This window comes from Lepidochelys kempii, chromosome 10 (genome assembly GCF_965140265.1).
Source record: "Lepidochelys kempii isolate rLepKem1 chromosome 10, rLepKem1.hap2, whole genome shotgun sequence".
Classification (NCBI taxonomy): Eukaryota; Metazoa; Chordata; order Testudines; family Cheloniidae; genus Lepidochelys; species Lepidochelys kempii.
The window spans coordinates 22,534,412-22,555,145 of record NC_133265.1 but is presented as its reverse complement, the minus strand read 5'-3'; the positions used below and the strand labels follow the sequence as shown (position 1 = coordinate 22,555,145).

Below are 20,734 nucleotides of genomic sequence, written 5' to 3'. Positions count from 1 at the left end.
CTGTTCACCATGGTTTAGGATTGCATTATTACAGCTGAGCCGTCCCCCCCCCCCCCCCCAAACACACACACACACCACGGTGCCATGATGAGTGGTTTACAGCATTTTTTGTGTTTTGGTCTTTAAAGGGCAGAATGTATAATATATTCTCTTGTTAGCAGAATCCATGTCCCAAATTGAAGTCCAGTGGCCTGAATAGTTGACAGTGGGTTAGCTAGCAAGGAGGACTACAGATGGGACTTTATGTTGCTTTGCACTATAAAATAATGTATGCATGTACCTATAAAATAGTCACTTCACAATGTACACTAAACACAACACATGGGAGTCACTGGTGACTAATCTTTCTCCACATTTTATGATCTTCACACAGCCTTGATGCCATATCATACCATCCAGTCAGCCACATTGTTGATCCACACTCCCTGTGGGTGTCTTCTGACACCAGTCCCTGCAAAACTAGCTTTGGCAACCTTCCTCCACTCATCTGATCCACCCTACCCACATGTCCTGCATATTCAAGTTTTCTTTATCTGGTCGTCTTAATACCAGGAATCACGCCAGTTAGGCTGTAAATTTGAGTAATTTGCCTTCTCTTTAATCATATGTGAGATATAACTAGTGTGCAGAAATTGCCTGTAGCGTTTCAGTTTGAAGGCTGAAAGTCTCTTAATGTCTTGTTTCCTTACTATCCTGTCTCGTGTTTATAGCAAGATACTGAAGATAAGAGACTGCAGCATGCAATTTCATTTTACATTTCATCCTCACTCATGACACCTTTACATTTAACAACAAATACTTTGTTCAAATGTAGGAACAGCTATAGGTACTAGGATGCCTCTCCAATACCTCCTCCAATGTACCTCTTTTGGGTCTAAACCCAGCTTGTTCTTCAACCACAAAGCTCTTTATCTTAGATGCAGTTCTCTTCAGGATGATGTGTGGTAGTATTTTGTTAGGGTGTGTCAATAATGAGATTCTGCTGTGATTTCCATAAACAGCGGGGGGCCCCCTTTTATGTATAGGAACCATCAGGGACTGTGTCAAAGTTCTCTTCCAGATTCTCAAATCACATTGACCAGCTTATGATATGCCTGTCAAATGCCTCTTCACCACTTTTAATTACAAGTAGTTCTGCTTGTACATTATCCACTTCAAGGGCTTCATTACTTTTCAGTGTCTGCATTGCTTCATCAAGTTCTTCGATCATAGGAGGAGGTTCAATAGGATAAGTCAATCTTCTGACATAGATCTCTGCCTCACTTCCAACTTAAAATTCTTTTTGCTCCTCGTGGCATTTGCAACAATAGAGTGATGTACTGTTGTCAAGCCAATCTTCTTTTGCCTCTTCAGTCTTTCTCACATCACACAGAAATGCTTGCTCTTTTGCAGTTTGATCTATCTTGTTTTGTGCTCTTAGCTTCCTTCATTGATCACACAACTTGATAATCTTCTCTGTGATCCAAGGCTGCAGCTTTAGGATCTGTTTCCCGAGGAGTTCATCTGTGGTGTATGTAATAGAGCACTACATCTGCTGTACATCTGATCTATGTTACCCTTGTAGAGGATCAGCAGCTTGCAGCTTTTGTTCGTTCTTCTTGAATTCCACTTTCACAGACTTTCAGTTTATCAACATTACAGTGGACTCTGAAGGCACTTGCTGGTTGTTTCTTGCTTCACAATTTGATCTTTATGGTGGCTATTATTAACTTATGATCAGATCTTATGTTAGCCTTCCTGAGGGATTGACTTCCCATCACAATAGAACATCACCTCATTGGGATCATGATGAGGTCTACAGTAATTCCTCACTTAAAGTCGTCCCGGTTAACATTGTTTCATTGTTACGCTGCTGATGAATTAGAGAACATGCTCATTTACAGTTGCACAATGCTCCCTTATATAACGTTGTTTGGCAATCGCCTGCTTTGTCCACTGCTTCCAGAAAGAGCAGCCCATTAGAGCTAGCTGGTGGGGGCTTGGAACCAGGGTGGACCAGCAGCCCCCCTATCAGCTCCCCGCTCCCCTAAGTTCCCTGTGTGGCAGCTGCCCAGCAGGCTATCAGTTGCTGGCAATTCAGCTGTCCCTCCCCCCAGTGCCATGTGCTGCTCCTGCCCTTTGCCTTGGAGCTGCTCCCGGGAGCCTCCTGCTTGCTGTGCGGGGGGAGGGAAGAGGGAGGCTAATGTCAGAGTGTCCTCTCCCCCCTGCTCCTGCCACCCGCTTACCCCATCTCCATAGAGCTGCGGGAGACACACACATGACAGGGCTCAGGATGGAGGGAGCTTGCTGGCAGCAGCTGCTGTCTCAGCTTGCTGATCTACTTAAAAAGGCAACGTACTTAGTGGGTCAGCATACTTAAAGGGGCAATGCACAGCGCGCGCTCTCTCACTCACACAGGGTGTGTGTCTCTGTGTCTCTCTCTGCCATGCTGTCTCCCTTCCCTCCATTTGTGCTGCCTTGTAGAGTGTGAGGCTACATTAACAACAATGTGTTAACCCTTGAGGGCTCAGCCGAGTGCTAGTTCATCATTTAGCAGTAAGGCATTCCCTGGGAAATATCCCACCCTCTTCCACCTTCTGACTTCACCACCTCAGCCAAGCTTCACAATCATCATTGCTATGTGCAGTATTAAATTGTTTGTTTAAAACTTATATTGTGTATATATAATAATCTTTTGTCTGGGGAAAAACATTTCCCAGGGCCCTAACCCCTCATCCCCCCATTTACATTAATTCTATGGGGAAATTGGATTCGCTTAACGTTGTTTCACTTAGTCACACTTTTCAGGAATATAACTACAATGTTAAGTGAGGAGTTATTGTATTTGGTATTGAATCTGGAAATCTGGCAGTGTCCAAGTCCATCACCATGACAGTTTATGCTTGAAAAGGGTATTTAGTAATAGTAAGTAATTTCCAGTTGCTTATTGCATGAATCACAGTCTTCTGCTGTTTGTCTTGCCATACCCAAAATTCCCAACACAGCTGCTCCATTCTGGGTAACTCTTGGGACCACTGCATGCATTGCACTCACCTTGTACAATTAGGATGTCTCTGAGTTGAACAGATGCTAGCTCCTTCCCAGTGTCACTCTAGAATTTCTCAACTTTTTCATCAGTCACAGTCACTAGTTGAGGCACAGTCACTAGTCGGGATGCGCTGCCAATCTAAAGGTCAGCCTGTTGCTGATCCTTTGTGAACTGGTCAAGGTGAAATTGTTTGGAGGTGGAACGGTAAAATAGGCTGTAATTCAATTTAAATAACGATTTTTAGTGGGCTGGTGAAGTTCTCACATTACTCCTTAAGGTGCAGAGGTAAAAGTTTCTGTTGTGTGAGAGCTTGGCACATTGGAGCTATGGTTGGTACTGTCAGGTCTGACAGTGGAATGGTGTTAAACATAATTAGTTTAATCATCTTGTTATACTGGTGTTTCTGTGAGAACCTATAAATGTACATATTGGAGACTTGAACAGATCTTGAGATTTCTAAGTGGACTGAAGGATTAAATGAAGCAGTCTTCTGGACCACAGCTATTGATTTAAACCTTAACCATCGAGTACCAGGGCAAGAATAAATAAGCCTATATTCAATTTAATTTTTAGTTTAAGGCAAATTGTCCAGCTTTCAGAAAAAGCTAAATTAAACCTTCTTAATCCAGTTCACTTTCTCTGCCTACCTGCACTTGGAATTTGGGGGTAATGTACCATTGTAAGGAAATGACATAGATTAATTTTTTGGTTAATATATTTTAAGCAGTAGACATGAGAAATGTCTACTCAAAACTTGATAATGGGAAAGTTACAATAGGAGGAGGAGTATATATTAAAAATCAAACTGTACATCTGGTTGGTCATATCAAAAAGCCACTAATTCAGGTTTGTTAGAGAACTTGAGAGGTTAATTCCATTGAATTTAAACTGTTTTTTGTATGTGGTTTATCTTTCCTCAACTTTGAATCCTGCTGTAGGTGTTAGAAATATTATTTAGGTGCTGTTTCATGTTGCTATAATCAGTTATTAGCATTTCCATTATAAATGCCAATTTTCATGCGTTTAGGACTGAGCCTGAAAAATTCAGTCCAGATTTAAACTTGGTAAGCAAGATGTCAGCCCAGGATTCACGTTTACAACAATATTTTTTAAAAGTAGTTTTATGTTAGAATTTAAGTTTAACAGGTAGATAATGCAAATATATTAACTTTTCCCTTGCAAGCCTGTTGTTTACAAGTGTTCACACTAAAATTAGTGGCTTGAGCAATACTTGAAAATTAGCTACAATACATCACCAAAAGCAGCAACTTATTTCTGTAATATCCTAATGTTCCTTACTATGGACTTGGATTTTGCCAAGACCTTTCATATGAATTATCGATCCAATTGTATAAAATATTAATTTAATATAGTTTGACATTCTTCAGTGTGGGACAGTTGCCTTATAATTGGTTTTTTTGGCTTATGACTTTAAGGATTGAAACTCTTAATGTGATATAAGAAAAAATTGCAAAATAAGTCACCCTCTGTCCCACAAGCTCATCTCTTTTTACTTGAGTGTTGTAGAAATTGACATGTGAAGTCTTGTGCTCAGTGTTGCATTCTAAAGCCAATCTGTAAATCTGAAGTCATGCATTAATGCTCACTAATACTAATGGTACTTACACAGTGAAAGCTGTCTCTTTTGAAAATACACCCTTCTACATAATGCTGTATCTCTGCAAGGAGTCAAGTTAAAAGGATGTTGTGGATTTAAAAACCGATACGTTGCTCTGGAAAAATTGCTTTCTGTTAATACAAAGATAAGTGAAAGATTGGAGGAAAAACTCTTCTTTCAGTTTTACTTGGTGCATTTGACAGCATTAACTGTTTATCACTAAATCACCTTCTCCTGTTTCAGTGCCATTTGTTTAGATTCTAAGCTCCAGGAGGAGGGATTATGTCCTATTGTGCTTTGCACAGCGCAAAGCACACTGTCTGTGCTTAGTTGATGTTCATGTTAAATGCATCATTTCAGGTCTTTTCTTTTGCAAAATAGTGTTAAATCATAGCATTCAAATTGAGAAGTAGACTATCTTTTTGTATAAAATTTTAATCTTGCTCTATTTGCAGCTTTAATTTTTTTTAGGGTTTATTTCCCAGGTCATTTGCCTAAAATGAATAAAAAATGGGATTAATGGCAACATTTATTTCTGTCAGTTTAAAAAACCAAAAAGGTGCCATACCAAAAGCAGGAAGGATGTATTTTTGACTATATGGCTTCTTTCCTACAACAGTTTTAAACTAAAATGTTCAAACTAAAATGCCAGTAAAGCACGTATCTTAGTTCTGGTACACATAAACAGTAGCCAAGAAGTTAGGGATATGTATTTAGTCATGCTCCAAACATGAAATACTCAGTTGTAATGCAAGGAAAGTAAAGTAGTATGTACCGTGCAAAACTGAAAAGTTGGATCTCTTGTTGTCCATCTGCCCTGTCCCTTGGAAAGTAATTGCGGCAGCCAACAGTGAGTAGACTTTTGCTCTTCAGTAGCTGAAATGATGTTGCAAAGGTGACGTTTTTGTTCCTTTAATTCTCTGGCATTATAGAACTCTACTAATCCACCACATCCTGTTGATTAGTTTGAATAATTCTGTTTAATTTTTTTACTAGTCCATACTGTTGGAATTTAACAGATATATACAGTGGCCCTAAATGTACTTAGTTTTGTGAATTGAGATCAGTGTAATTGACTAGAAGTTAACGTTAAACTCTTCACTTTGTATTGCTGCCACTTCCACCACTGGCACTCATCTGTTCAGCTTCTTTCAGAGCTGACAACACTGCTAGAGTGTGGATCAATGCAAAATGAAAGCTGGGAGAGGAGGGGGTTGCATTCACTCAAGAGACTGAGAATCTCACCCACTAAACACTCTTTCATCAGCACTGATCTGGAAGGAATAGTGTGTTCCCAAAACTGCTTCTTGCCAACTGGCAATGTGTGATAGGTTTTTCTTTTCTTTAAGTTGGCTAGTGATTTTATAAGAAAAACATGAGAACCAAAAATGATTTACAATATATAAAGGAAAAGACATTTTTAAAAAAATCCTTTTTAGATTGCTTCTGGCTATAAATCCCATTATCACCTAGATGACAGGTGTATATGTACATTTTGAAACGAACTGACATTTTTGTGTTTTTTTGCAAATAGTTTATGCACATTCTTATTCTAGGAGGCTGATGCTGTTTAGAACCTTTGTCATTAAAATTCTTAGCCTGAGAATTCAGCTCTGCCTCAAAATTCACTCTGAGCTGAAACTCTGCATGCAAGTTAGCAGTTCAAGTTTTGTATATTTATATTGTGTGAGATTATGCACTGCATTTGTGCATAATAAGAACTGGCTAGGTTCAGGTGTCTTAGGATAAATATAATTGCCAAACATAATGGAACCTAGGGTCCTACATCAGGCACAAATATGTGAGAACATTGTGCATGGGCAGTGTTCTCAGCTGTATGTTAAACATAGAAGAAAAGGTCCCTGCCTTGAGGATCTTACAGATGTGCAACAATTGAAGATCTTAAACTAGTATACCCAAATTAAAGATAACAATCATTGAGAACTATTATTGTGTTTGGTACTTGAACTTTTGGATTTAATTGTGTTCTCCCTCTAATTAAGGAAATTGACTCCAATACAGAATAGTGGATCCATTCCAAATATCCTGTAAATGCAGAAAGTTAAAATTTGTTTTAGGTCACTTAGATTCTTATTCCTATATATATATAAAAATAAGAATCTGTGTGTGTGTGTGTGTATATCTATCTATCTATCTATCTATACACACACACACCCTGTAAACTGCCTAAAGATGCTCCTCATTATGATCAGCTAAATAATGTTGACACATCATGTCAGGTGATAATATGGTGCCTGATTCTAATAGCAATGTAAAGCAAGAGTAAATAAGGTATTAGTGGTATAAAATCAGAATTGGATGCAAAGAATGTAAAATGAAGGTGCATGGCTAAGACAGCAAACAAAATGGTGGTTTAATGTTTTTTTAATGTATTATCTCTGTAATAAAGGGTGAATAAATGAAAACAACTTAAGATAAAAAGAGCCAAGGCAACTTGAATACAAAGATATGTGCCCTAAATATGAATGAGTACCGATGGAACCAGTTTGAGAGCTGGCAGATCCCAGTTCCAGCCTCTGGGGGAGAAAATCCAGCAACGATATCAGCCTGCAAAACATATTAATGACTGCAAGCTTAGAGATATTAAACTTGGATTCTCATTATCCCATAAAGAGACAGTGGGTGGGTGAGTGCAATGAGATTTTTTTTTTACTTAAAAGAAAAAAATAATTCTACTATTTGTCTGGAGGAGCGGGGGAAGTGTGGCAGTGGCCACTTTGGAAAGATTAGACAAAAAGTAAATATGGCAACATCCATATTGAGAGAGGCACAACAAGCAAGGAAAGACCAGAAGATCTAGATGTCTGGGAAAGTAAAAAAAAAAAACCTCTGGTACAAAGGTTTGTCTCCCCTCCATCCACCAAAAGTTGACAGTCACAAAAGAGAGTAACTCCCCCTCCAAAAAACTAACTATGAAGCCAGGTGGAGAAGTATCAGTCACTAAGGGTGACCTGAAGGACCTCCTGTTAGAAATCAAAAAGATGAATAAGGAGATGAGGGAAGAGTTTACGTTAAAGATATAAAAAATGAAATTAATTAGATTAATGGGAAAATATCAGATATGGAAACAGGATTAAACAAGCAATCAGACAGAATTACTAACCTAGAGGAAAGAATCCAAATAACTGTAAAAATAGAAAAAAATAGAATTGAAGCTTGAGGACATGGAAAATATGTTATTCCTGGGTTCTCTAAGGATTAAAGATATTCCAGAGGAGACTGAAGGGAGAAATCTGCCAGATGCATTGGCAATAAAGATCACATTTATATTGAGAGGACTTAGAGCCCTTTTCCCTATTCCCCCTCCCCCCCAGCAGACTCCCAGACAAAGAGAGATGATTTTCCATTTACTCTTCTATCAAGACAAAGATAAAATACTGAGGGCAATGAGAGAGAGAGAGAGAGAGAGTTGAACCAGTGATTATTCCCAAACAGTCCATACAGATTTTCCCAGATCTGGTAACCTCAACCCTTTGAAAGTGAAGAGAACTATACCAGATGACTATACTTCTTAGAAAGAACAATATAAGATACAAGTGAGGGATCCCATTTAGGCTGTCATTTAAATAGAAGGACAGATGTGTTTGTCTCAGATCCAAAAGAAGGGAAATAGGTGTTCGTGGGACATGGGAGTAGGTGAATGGAAAATTCAGAACAATCTGAATCAGTCCTACAGGTCACTAAGAAATCAGTGAGATCAGTGACAACCAGAACTGGTCAAGAAGATACATCATCAAGACAACAGGATAGACATGAGAGAAGAAGAGTCTGGATGGAGAAGAACAAGATTAGTAAATGGTAGGGCTGTCAAACAATTAAAAAATTAACCGCATTTAATTGCGTGATTAAAAAATTAATCATGTGATTAACCACGCTGTTAAAGAATAATAGTATATCATTTAAAAATAATTTTGCATGTTTTTCTACATTTTCAAATACATTGATTTCGCTTACAACCCAGAATACAAAGTGTACAGTGCTCACTTTATATTTATTTTTTATTACAAATATTTGTACTGTGAAAAATACTATTTCTTTTGTTTTTAATTTCCCCATTACAAGTACTGTAGGGCAATCTCTTTATCATGAAAGATGAATTTACAAATGTAGAATTATGTAAAAAAAAAAAAAAACCTGCATTCAAAAATAAAACCATGTAAAAATTTAGAGCCTTCAAGTCCACTCAGTCCTACTTCTTGTTTAGCCAGTTGCTCAGACAAACACTGCTTTGGATCATTATTGAGCAGAACCCGTCATCAGCATTGAAGCATGCCCTCTGGAATGGTGGCCGAAGCATGAAAGGGCATATGAATGTTTAACATATGTGGTACATAAATACCTTGCAACGCCAGCTACAAAAGTGCCATGTGAATGCCTGTTCTCACTTTCAGGTGACATTGTAAATAAAAAGCGGGCAGCATTATATCCTATAAATGTAAACAAACTTGTTTGTCTGAATGATTGGCTGAACAAGAAGTAGGACTGAGGGAATACATAGAGAGGGAGGGAAGGAGGGTGTAAAACAATCAGAGAATCACAGAAGTGTAGGCCTGGAGGGGACCTTACTAGGTCATCTAGTCCAGTCCCTTGCACTCAAGGCAGGACGAAGTAATAACTAACCATTCCTGACAGGTGTTTAAGAGCAAGTTAGACAAAAACTTACAATGATGGGGATTTCACAACTTCCCTAGGCAGTTTGTTTCAGTGCTTAACTACCCTGGCAGGAATTTTTTCCTAAGGTCCAGCCTAAACCGTGGTTGCTGCAATTTAAGCTCATTGCTTCGTGTCCCTAGAACACAGACAAATGTTAAGTATTATGTGTTTTAATAAAAAGTATATTAGAGCTCAGAATTTAAAAGTTTACAGGAAATCAAACTCTGAATGAGGCTGGATATAACAATATAGGCATTAGAAGGAGAAAAACGATATTTGTGGGAGTTTTAAAATTACTGTCTGTATGGTCGGAACTCCATCTAAAATGTCTTATTTAAAGAATAAATGCAATGTAATGAAAACCGGGCATTTGGCTGGTTGGTCTAACTGCTTTTAACAAAAGGTAATGTTCTGGGTAAGAAGAGCAGACTTGGTACTCCTGGGAGAGTTTAATATTGTAATGACTGTTAATGCTAAATGATGAACAATCCAATAAAAAGGAAAAGGGAATTCTGCCACTGAAAGGATTTTTCTAGTCTAATTTATTTACAGGAAATACTTGAAATAAATTATGATAAATGCCTGAATACTTCTTGGATACAGCTACCATATGTCTCTCCAAAGCAATCTAGTAGAAGAAGAGTGGCAATATTCTTTGTTAAACATGTCGTTTATTGTTTAGCACAACTCAAATATAGAGGGCAGATATATTTGAATTAAGGAGTCCTTGAAAGATAAACTTCTCACCTTAGCCAATTGATTAGGGATTTAGGAAGTTTTATGGAAGAGGATATTATTCAGGGCGGGGGTGGGGGGGAGATTTAGTGAGGTGCTTAGTACCACTTCTGGATCAATGCAATGTACATGCAGGGTGTTCAGGAGGAGTAAGTGCAAATTTGTTGTATCACTTAGAAAATGAGGATCTGACGGATGTCTGGTGGGAAATGAATCCAGATATCAAGGACCATACATGTTCTCTACTTTTGGATCTCATTTCAGGATTGATATGATTTTTATTTCTAAGACTTTGGCTAATTTGGTCAAAAAAGATAATCTGGGTGTTTATAACACGGTCTGATTATTCCTCTGTATATATTAGATTAAAAGATTGGAACTCATTGGAAAAACAAAGGGCCTCGTGGTTGAATAGAGCTTTGCTGTATGACTTCATTAGAATTCAAAAGCTGGAAGAAAATGTCCAGAAATATCTAGAAGAAAATTGTAAGGAAGGGCTCAATAAAAGTGTTCTCTGGGATGCTGGAAAGGCAGTAATGAGGGGGGGGAATCCTTATAATAAAGCATCATATGTAAAAAAAAAAAAAGAGAGAATTCTTGAAGAGAGTTTGGTGAAAATACTTTCTATTTTGAAAGATAGATATAAATCTACAAGATTGAAGAGCAGATAAGAAAGTAAAAGAGGGGAGATGGAAGTTTAACCTATTATAAGCAGTAGGGCTGAGCAAAAACTTAAATATATGAAATACAAATATTATGAAAAGGGCAATAATGCTGATATGCTTTTAGCTAGAAAGTTAAGAGAAACAGGATAAATCAGCCATCACTCTGATGAAAAATAAAAAGGGAGATTTAGTAACTGGCACTAAACAGATCTGAGATGTTTGTTAACTTTCTCCATATTTCATGAGGATTAAAACGAGCTGTCAGCTACATAAATTTAAATGGATAAAGAAATCTTAAAAATATTTAAGAGTAAATATTGTAGAGAGAAATTAATCTTTTTAAGGTAAGTTGCCTGCCAATATGGAGTAAAATAAGACTTGAAGGAATGGAACAAATATGAAATTTCTTGGCTAGGTAGGGTAATCTCAGTAAAGATGAAAATCCTCCCAAAGTGTAGTTTTTGTTTAATTGCATCCCTGTACATATCCCCAACATGACTTTAAAAACATAGCAGGATGCACTATTAAAATTTATATGAAAACATAAAAGGCAAAAAGGTGATTTCTAAAGTTCTGTATAAGCCTAAAAGTGGGGTGGACTAGTGTTCCTTAATTTGGCTTATTAGTATTATGCATCGCAATAAAAAGACTTGATCAGTTGGATTAGACTATCCAAACAATAGATAAAACTCAGACTGGAGCCCAAATACAGCTATTCAAAATAGTTGTTGGGTTACAAAGAAATTTGTCAACAAAAATCTTTATTTAAAAAAAAAAAGCCACCCACCTATCCAGACCAGCTTTGGATAGTGTGACAGGGTCGGACCAGATGGCTACAGGAGAGTAATAGAAGGCAGATATATTAGCCCCAGGCTAAGTAGGTCCCTTTTCCCTGGGTAAAATAACAGGGAAGGTTCCAGAACAATCAGGAACCTTCTGGAGACAATTAAGACAGACAGGCTGATTAGAACACCTGCAGCCAATCAAGAAGCTGCTAGAATCAATTACAGCAGGCTAATCAGGGCACCTAGGTTTAAAAAGGAGCTCACTTCAGTTTGTGGTGCGCGGGTAAGGAGCTGGGAGCAAGAGGTGCTAGGAGCTGAGAGTGAGAACGCATACTGTTGGAGAGCTGAGGAGTACAAGCTAGTACACCAGGAGGAAGGTCCTATGGTGAGGATAAAAAAGGTGTTGGGAGGAGGCCAAGGGGAAGTAGCCCAGGGAGTTGTAGCTGTTGCACAGCTGTTCCAGGAGGCACTCTAAACAGCTGCATTCCGTAGGGCCCTGGGCTGGAACCCAGAGTAGAGGGCGGGCCCGGGTTCCCCCCAAACCTCCCAACTCCTGGTCAGACACAGGAGGAGTTGACCTGGACTGTGGGTTCACGAAAACGGCCAAACTGAGGGCTGCTGTGAAGCTCCAAGGCGAGCAAATCTGCCAATAAGCACAAGACCCACCAAGGTAGAGGAGGAACTTTGTCTCAATAGATTTTTTTGCGGAGGCCCTCTCCCTTAGCTACTTTCATCAGGAATTTATCCCTAGGAAATATTAAAGTAACTGTTCATTGTGGCTGAGGTTACTAAAATCGGACAGCTGTTCCTTGGTTCTGATTTGAAATCATACCAAGAGCTATGTAATAATATAAAGATTCTGTGTTTTCATTATTTACAAGTCAAATATTTTATTGTGAAATCTGAATACAAAGCAGCTCTATTTAGACCGGGGTGGGCAAACTTTTTGACCTGGGGGCCACATGTGGGTATGAAAATTATATGGCAAGCCATGAATGCTCATGAAATTGGGGGTTGGGGTGCGGGAGGGGGTGAGGGCTCTAAGGTGGGGCCAAAAATGAGGAGTTCAAGGTGTGGGAGGGGGCTCCGGACTAGGGCAGGAGATTGGGGTGGGGGAGAGGTGAGGGCTCCAGCTGGGGGTGCAGACCTTGGGGTGGGGCTGGGGATGAGGGGTTGGGGGTGCAGGAGGGTGCTCTGGGCTGGGACCAAGGGGCTCAGAGGGCAGGAGGAGGATCAGGGCTAGGGCAGGGGGTTGGGGTACGGGGGGGTGAAGGGTGCAGGCTCTGGGCAGTGCTTACCTCAAGCAGCTCCCGGAAGCAGCGGCATATCTCCCCTCCAGCTCCTATGCAGAGGTGTGGCCCGGCGGCTCTACGTGCTGCCCCGTCCACAGGCACTGCCTCTGCAGTTCCCATTGGCCATGGTTCCTGGCCAATGGGAGCTGCAGGGGCAGCGCTTGGGGCAGGGGCAGTATGGGAGCCCCCGGCTGCCCCTACACATAGGAGCCAGAGGAGGAACATGTCACTGCTTCCTGGAGTCATGTGGAGCAGGGCAAGCCCTGGACCCCGCTCCCCGGCGGGAGTTCGAGGGCTGGATTAAAACACCTGAAGGGCCGGATGTGGCCCCCAGGCTGTAGTTTGCTCATCCCTGATTTAGACCTGTAACTGCATTTTTGGCGTAGACACAGGTGCAAGCTAGAACAACAAAAGGTTTCATTTCTAAGAGTTTGTGGGTGTGTGTGCACATGTAGATATACACGCGCGTGCGCACACAATTTTGATTGAAAGATATTTATAAGAAAACAGCCCACGTGAAAAGATGGGAGAGGGATTTGGACAAACCAATGGATGAGTGGGTCTCTATATTTGAAAGGGCATATAGATCATCTGAAATTTCTGTATAGATTGCATTTGACTCCATGTAGAGATCAATCTTATTTTTGCTATTGTGGTGGCACACTCCGGGACAGGGGAACATACTTGAACACATGGTGATTTTGTCCAGAAATTGGATAGTTTTGGGAGGAAATTATTAAAGAGATTAATGTTCTAGGAAGCAAAATTCCAGCTTCCTAGAGATCCCCTGACCTGCTCACTTAATGCTCCACTAAAAAAATACATATTTTAAACATTTTTTTTATTGTTAGCTAGACTTTATATTGCACATTATTGGAAAAATAAGGCTGCTCCTATTAAATTGTGGTATAGTAAAATATGTCCTTTTAATAGAAAATCTTTCATACCAAGTACGTAAACAAGAGCAGCACCAAAAAAGAGAATAGTTATTTCGATATTTGGTCATCCTTTTTAGTGTACTCAGAGGAAGAAGGCTCTTCAACCCAGAATCTTTAGCCAGATTTTTAGAATATTAACCTGATCCAGAATAGGTAATGTACAATGTAGTATGTTAACATTTGTTGAAACTTTGCCTTAATAAAAAGTTGAAAAAACAGAAAATACATGTTATTGTAAAAGAAATGAGAACACTTCACCGGGGTAGTGAAAGCAAGTTGCCTGTTACCAATTCTTCTTATAGACTGTGCACTTTGGTCTCTGCACTCTTACTGTCTCTATACTGCTTACCTGATGTTTCTTCCAGAAATATGCAGGCAGAAATTAAGGGCTAAATTTTGCTCTTTATCCAGTCCAAACCTAGTAGTAATGTGCTGCAGCAACACTCACATTCCTATATTGCTGCAGGTTTCAGAGTAACAGCCGTGTTAGTCTGTATTCGCAAAAAGAAAAGGAGTACTTGTGGCACCTTAGAGACTAACCAATTTATTTGAGCATGAGCTTTCGTGAGCTACAGCTCACTTCATCGGATGCATACGGTGGAAAGTTTAGAAGATCTTATTATATACACACAAAGCATGAAAAAATACCTCCTCCCACCCCACTCTCCTGCTGGTAATAGCTTATCTAAAGTGATCACTCTCCTTACAATGTGTATGATAATCAAGTTGGGCCATTTGTGCTGGAAATGTGCCACAAGTACTCCTTTTCTATACTGCTGCAGCAACTCTTTCTGTGCAGCTGTGTGGGAGGGTCATGATCCTGATTTAAAACGTGTTTTGGGAAAAGACAGCAGGTTCCCTTCTAAGATCCAGGTGCTTTGAGTACCCCTGTAAACTACGGGATTAGAATACATAACTATTCAATCTCTCTCATCCCTCCTTTTCCCCACACTTTCATTGTTTTCGTTCATTGGAACTAATGCTTTTCCTCAGAAGTCGAATTTTTTTATGTAGCTATTTTTTAGAAGTCTTGAATCAAGTTTGGGTTCTTAGTTTTCTGAATGCATGAAACCTCTTGTCCTGCTTTCTCTTCTTTCACTTCAGTTTTAGTCTAAAACTCAAAATCCAGATTTACTATGATGTTTAGAGTAGATATATATGGTAAATAGTTCTTTTCTGCTTTTTTGGCCATCTGAATTTTTGTAGCTAAATAGCCTTCAAGCGCTTGTTAATGGTAGTCATGGTGTGACTTAATGAGAGGATCTTGTAAGAGACCCCAAAGGAAGGCCTCTCTTCTCTGACTATTGAGAGGAGAATCCAGCTATTCATTCAGACCAAGCGGTGTATGTGGCCCAGAAGTGGAAGAAAGAGCATGACATTTAATCATATATTTTATATTTTAGTGCCTTTGGGTATCCGAATAGAAGACATTCTCAATTAGAGAGAAGTTCTCCTGAATCCACTGCAAAAAAAAAATTCATCTTGAAGCCAAAAAATACAACTAAACAGGAATTCCTCTGAAGGATTGTTAGCCATATTTCCTTGTCATTAAGTGCAAAAAAGCCATGTGATGTGATATGCTTTTTAACGAAGATGTTACATTTTGATTTATGTAAGAGCGTTTGTTTAGGAACTCGTGAATACTGTACTGTGAGATGTCATTTTAAATTAATGGAAAACTTGAAGCTTCATAAGCATAAATTTATAATAATCTTAAAATGGCTTGTTTAAAAAGCATTAAAATGTACACAGTAATTTTTAAGCAAACATCTGATATTCAGATACACAGCAATTATATTACCATAATTGTTCTTTGAGCTAGATTACTTTCGTACTGCGTTACTCATATTTGCTAACCTTGATTTTATGTCCAAGAATTTTTGCTCTAATGGCAAATTATAGTGGATTAAAAGGTGTAACTGTCTTGTGCAGTGTAATTTCAATGCATTCCGAATAAAATGTGGTTATAATTATTCTCTTCAGACCGTGGCTTTTTAATCAAGTCTTGATGAATTTAGACTGTTATGGGTAAGTACCGTATATACTCGTTCATAAGCCGAATTTTTTTAGTAAAAGGGAAGCATCAGAGAAGGGGGCCAGCTTATGAGTGGGTGTAGAGAGGGGAGAGGTGGGACACAGCCCCTCCCCCCAACAGAGGGAGCAAGGAGAGGCGGAACATCCAGCAGAGCCAGAAGGGAAGAGGCGGGGCCAGAGTCTCTCCGCTTCTGGTCACGCTGCTCTCCCCCCAGCCTCTGAAGCAGCTGCAGCTCTGGGGCTGGCACGCTGGAGCCCTAACGCTCGGCCCCACCCACCAGAGCATGCTTCAGCTGCGCCACCCGGTCTGGCCCGCCGGAGCAGGCTGCGCCCACGCTGCTCAGCCTGCCGGAGCAGCTCCAGCCAGGCCAGAGACATTCTCCCCTGGCCCTTCCCAGATAAGGTGGGAAGGGATGGGATGGGGAAAGTGTGGGGGTCCTGTGCTAGGGGTGGTCACAGGAGTTACTCCCCTGACACCCAGCTTCCCCCCCGCCCCAAAAAAGTTTCCCCACCAGTTGCTGTCCTGGCCCGTCAGGGTAAGCAGCTGGCGCACTGGGACACTTTGTTTACTTCGGTTTACCTCCGTGCCTGCGGACGCTCGAGGTAAACAAACCATAACCAAGGGCTTATCCTGATGGTCTAGGAGCCAGTTTGCTGACCCCTGAATTATAGGCTCGGTATATGAATGGGTCATAAAAATTTTCCATTTTTACTTATCCATCTTGCGGGGGGTCAGCTTATAAACGAACCGGCTTATGATCGAGTATATACGGTATATACGGTACAAGAGAAGGTGCAATTTTATTTTGATATATAGATTTTACATGCAGGAAATCTTTACTTTTTAAGACCTGATTTTAATTGTGGCGCTAAAATATATCCTGATCAAAGTAAGGGGGAAAATATAAAATATTCTTGGACAAAGAAAGGATCATTCTGCATCTAAAAAAGATGAAATTGTGAATATCAGTTTTATGGAACACTGGTGCTAGACAAATCTTCCACCTGGAAAGATAATTTTAAGACTGCATTATTTTTCAGACAACTTATGCAGTTGACATGGTGAACTGTCATTATTACTAAAATTTATAGCTGGCCTATGAATATTTTTAATTTTGGTATAAAGCAGCCAGACCCACCTGCTTCATTAAATACTCTTGCTGTATTCATTCTATCAAGATGACCATGTTGTCTTCCTTTTTTTAATTTCAGTTTTACAGCTACCAGCACAATGGGAAAAAGAAGTATGAGTCCTATTCAAGAGGAAACTGGCTCTGATGATATGGAAGAGAGAGAAATCCAAGAAACAGAGCTTGATGAAACAGATTGCTATGGAGAGTCTGTTCCAGAGGGAAGGAAGAGAGCCAAAAAGTTCAAAAAAGTCAAGAAAGAGCAAGATCCAACAGGTAAGAGCAATATGGCTGAATGTTCATTTCTGTCCTTTTTCTATTTGGAATCACCATAACCCTAAACAAGGCGCAAGTTGTCTTTTGAGTGTTAAGATAGATATGGATAAAAGGAATGCTTAAGACAGTACTTTAATTTAAAGCCCATTCTGAATTGCAAACTATGGGATTGCATTGATCAGTGTAAAAAAAATTGCCAATAAGATAGAAACTTGAAATATTTTAACCTAGATTTTGAGGCCAGAACAAAGGGTGAGGGTCATTTACTAGAAGATTACTTTCCGTTCTAAAATAAAGACCTCTGTGAGGATAATCTTGGTGATATGAGGTAATTTTTCTCCCAGTGTGGCTAAGCACTCTCTTGACAATTAGGGTCATCTGGGACACTTTTGCTTATGCTATCGAAAATTTAAGTGCTGGAAGCATGATTCTTCCATTTTTCCCCAGTCAGTCCAGCAAACCTGTGCATATTGCAAGACTTGCCTATTATGCCAACCTTTTGTTTTAGGCTATTGGCTTGAGTGGATGGAGTCTTATTTTTCGACTTGGCATAGGTTAGACTGATACATCATTGATTGTATTTTGTTAGCTGGTCTTTTATATTGATTGCAAATATGCTCAGCTTTTAATAAATCTTCCAGCTTCTCTGATTAAGTTCATGAACTCCTCTTTTTTAATATTATTTAGCACTTACATAGGGGTTTTAAATGCTCAAAGCACTACACAAATATTAACTGATTCCTAAAACATTGTGGAAGGTAGATAAATCATAGAATCATAGACTATCAGGGTTGGAAGGGACCTCAGGAGGTCATCTAGTCCAACCCCCTGCTCAAAGCAGGACCAATCCCCAACTAAATCACCCAGCCAGGGCTTTGTCAACCCTGACCTTAAAAACTTCTAAGGAAGGAGATTCCATCACCTTCCTAGGTAACGCATTGCGGTGTTTCACAACCCTCTTAGTGAAAAAGTTTTTCCCAATATCCAACCTAAACCTCCCCCACTGCAACTTGAGACCATTACTCCTTGTCCTGTCATCTGCTACCACTGAGACCAGTCTAGTTCCATCCTCTTTGGAACCCCCTTTCAGGTAGTTGAAAGCAGTTATCAAATCCCCCCTCATTCTTCTCTTCCGCAGACTAAATAGTCTCAGCTCCCTCAGCCTCTCCTCATAAGTCATGTGTTCCAGTCCCCTAATCATTGTTGTTGCTCTCCGCTGACGTTTTCCAATTTTTCCACATCCTTCTTGTAGTGTGGGGTCCAAAACTGGACACAGTACTCCAGATGAGGTCTCACCAATGTTGAATAGAGGGGAACAATCACGTCCCTCAATCTGCAGGCAATGCCCCTACTTATACATCCCAAAATGCCATTGGCCTTCTTGGCAACAAGGCCACACTGTTGACTCATATCCATCTTCTCGTCCACTGTAACCCCTAGGTCCTTTTCTGCAGAACTGCTGCCTAGCCATTCGGTCCCTAGTCTGTAGCGGTCATGGGATTCTTCTGTCCTAAGTGCAGGACTCTGCACTTCTACTTGTTGAACCTCATCAGATTTCTTTTGGCCCAATCCTCTAATTTGTCTAGGGCCCTCTGTATCCTATCCCTACCCTCCAGCGTATCTACCGCTCCTCCCAGTTTAGTATCATCTGCAAACTTGCTGAGGGTACAATCCACACCATCCTCCAGATCATTAATGAAGATATTGAACAAAACCGGCCCGAGGACCGACCCTTGGGGCACTCCACTTGATACTGGCTGCCAGCTAGACATGGAGGCATTGATCACTATCTGTTGAGCCTGACAATCTAGCCAGCTTTCTGTCCACCTTATAGTCCATTCATCAAGATAAATAAAATATTATCTTACAGATGGGGAAACTGAGGCAGAGAAGTGACGGGACTTTCATAAGGTCACACATCAAGTCAGTCATCAGAACGTGGGGCTTTCTGAATCCCCAACTTTGAATTTGAGATTCCACACCACATTGTCCACCTCATAAAATATCCTCCGATTGGAGCATGTGCATACACGTTGTCGATTGTGTTTAGTTTCCCATAATATGAACCAGGTCATCCCTAAAGATATTACGTGTTCTCTCCCTAGCTCCTAAAATGGCAATGCTTATTTGATGTAAGCAAACTCATCAACTGGCTTAAAGAAACATCTTTCCTCATTCACCAGGTAGAATAGGAAAAAACTTGATCACTTCCCGTTTTCAGTATAGCTAAGTGAATGTCATGTGTCATACATAAATTGGTTTTTCTTATTACTCTGAGTAAACATTTGGAGTCCAGCAAAATGTTAAATGGTAAATTCTTTCCACTTTAATTTGAAGTAAAAATGTGATTTTATTAAATATAAAGTCCTCTTTCTCTCTCGTAATAGCTTTATAATCATGTCATACGGATTTTGAAATGATGGTCATGCCTAAATGACTTCTATTTTTAGCTATCTAAAACAAATTATGGATTTACTTGATACATCTCTGGTATTAATGTAGTGTTGACCACTTCATGAAGACTAAGAGCCTATTGACAAATAGGATTAACAGGAGGTGACCTCCTCTTTCATTGTTTGCACTTGCCTCCTGTTAACTAAGGGCAGGTGAATACTTGTTTTGAAGGCAGTAGGGATGCTGAACTGACTTGCGAACAAAGTTTCCATATTAATGGCAGGTCATAATAGTGTGTGTGTTTACATGTACTTCTTACAAAGGGAGGTATATCATGAAGTTATAGGGATCTTGTAACTTCTGTGTTTTGATGAACAAATCCAGCGGCTGAATCTAGATAAAGCAACAAATATACAGAAAGTAGGAATTGTGACAGTACCTTCCTTCTCAGCCTTGATGTCACCCAATGTAAGCATTGAGAGGAATATTCTTTTCATAATAAAGGGAACACTGCTGATAACCAGTTTAGTCAGTGTCCATACAATTTCAGTCACAGATATCATGTGAAAGTTTTGGCATGCTCACAGGTTCAAGCTTTGCATATTAATCATTCTGTTTAGCAAGTAGCTTTGTGCAAATGGCCTACAGTTTAAAAAGATCTTTAGGTTGTATGTACAGTATATCAAAAAGCTTTTAGGGACCAATGCCATATTATTAAATGTTGTCAATGTTTGCTCAAAGGAGCAAAATGTAAGTTACCAGTGTTCCCATGTCTGTTGGACATTGGAGGACAAGTAGAACGTTTTAGTTGACCCACCTTATTGTAGGTTGCAAAAATCTTTTTGGTTACGTACTGCCAAATTCTGGATTTGTCTAAACAGTAAAAGAGCACTTTGTTTTGCCATGTAATGTATGTATGACTGTCTTGTTTGTGTCTTGATATGAAGGTATGTAATTTGAAAGTCAATTATATTTGTGAACAAAGAAAAAAGTAACCCAAAACCATCCTTTCCACACACCCAAAACAAGCCTAGTGCTCTAATTGTTTAAATAAACATTCCCAGTGTTCTGTGTGCATCTTCCATATGGGCTCAGCTGTAGCTGTAGTTTTTATTCTAATTTGCATGTAAGACTCTACAGAACTAGGTAACTTAGGCTGTGTCCA

General features: G+C 39.7%; 1 protein-coding gene across 3 annotated transcripts in view; it reads left to right on the top strand.

Moving 5' to 3' along the window:
• Positions 1-20,734, top strand: part of PARN (poly(A)-specific ribonuclease) — a 161,578-nt gene that overhangs the window by 121,069 nt on the left and 19,775 nt on the right. For all 3 annotated transcript variants that reach the window (XM_073362403.1, XM_073362401.1, XM_073362402.1), the window contains one exon: positions 16,982-17,175. In XM_073362403.1, the coding sequence (XP_073218504.1) occupies positions 16,982-17,175 (194 nt within the window). The remainder of the gene's footprint in view (positions 1-16,981; positions 17,176-20,734) is intronic.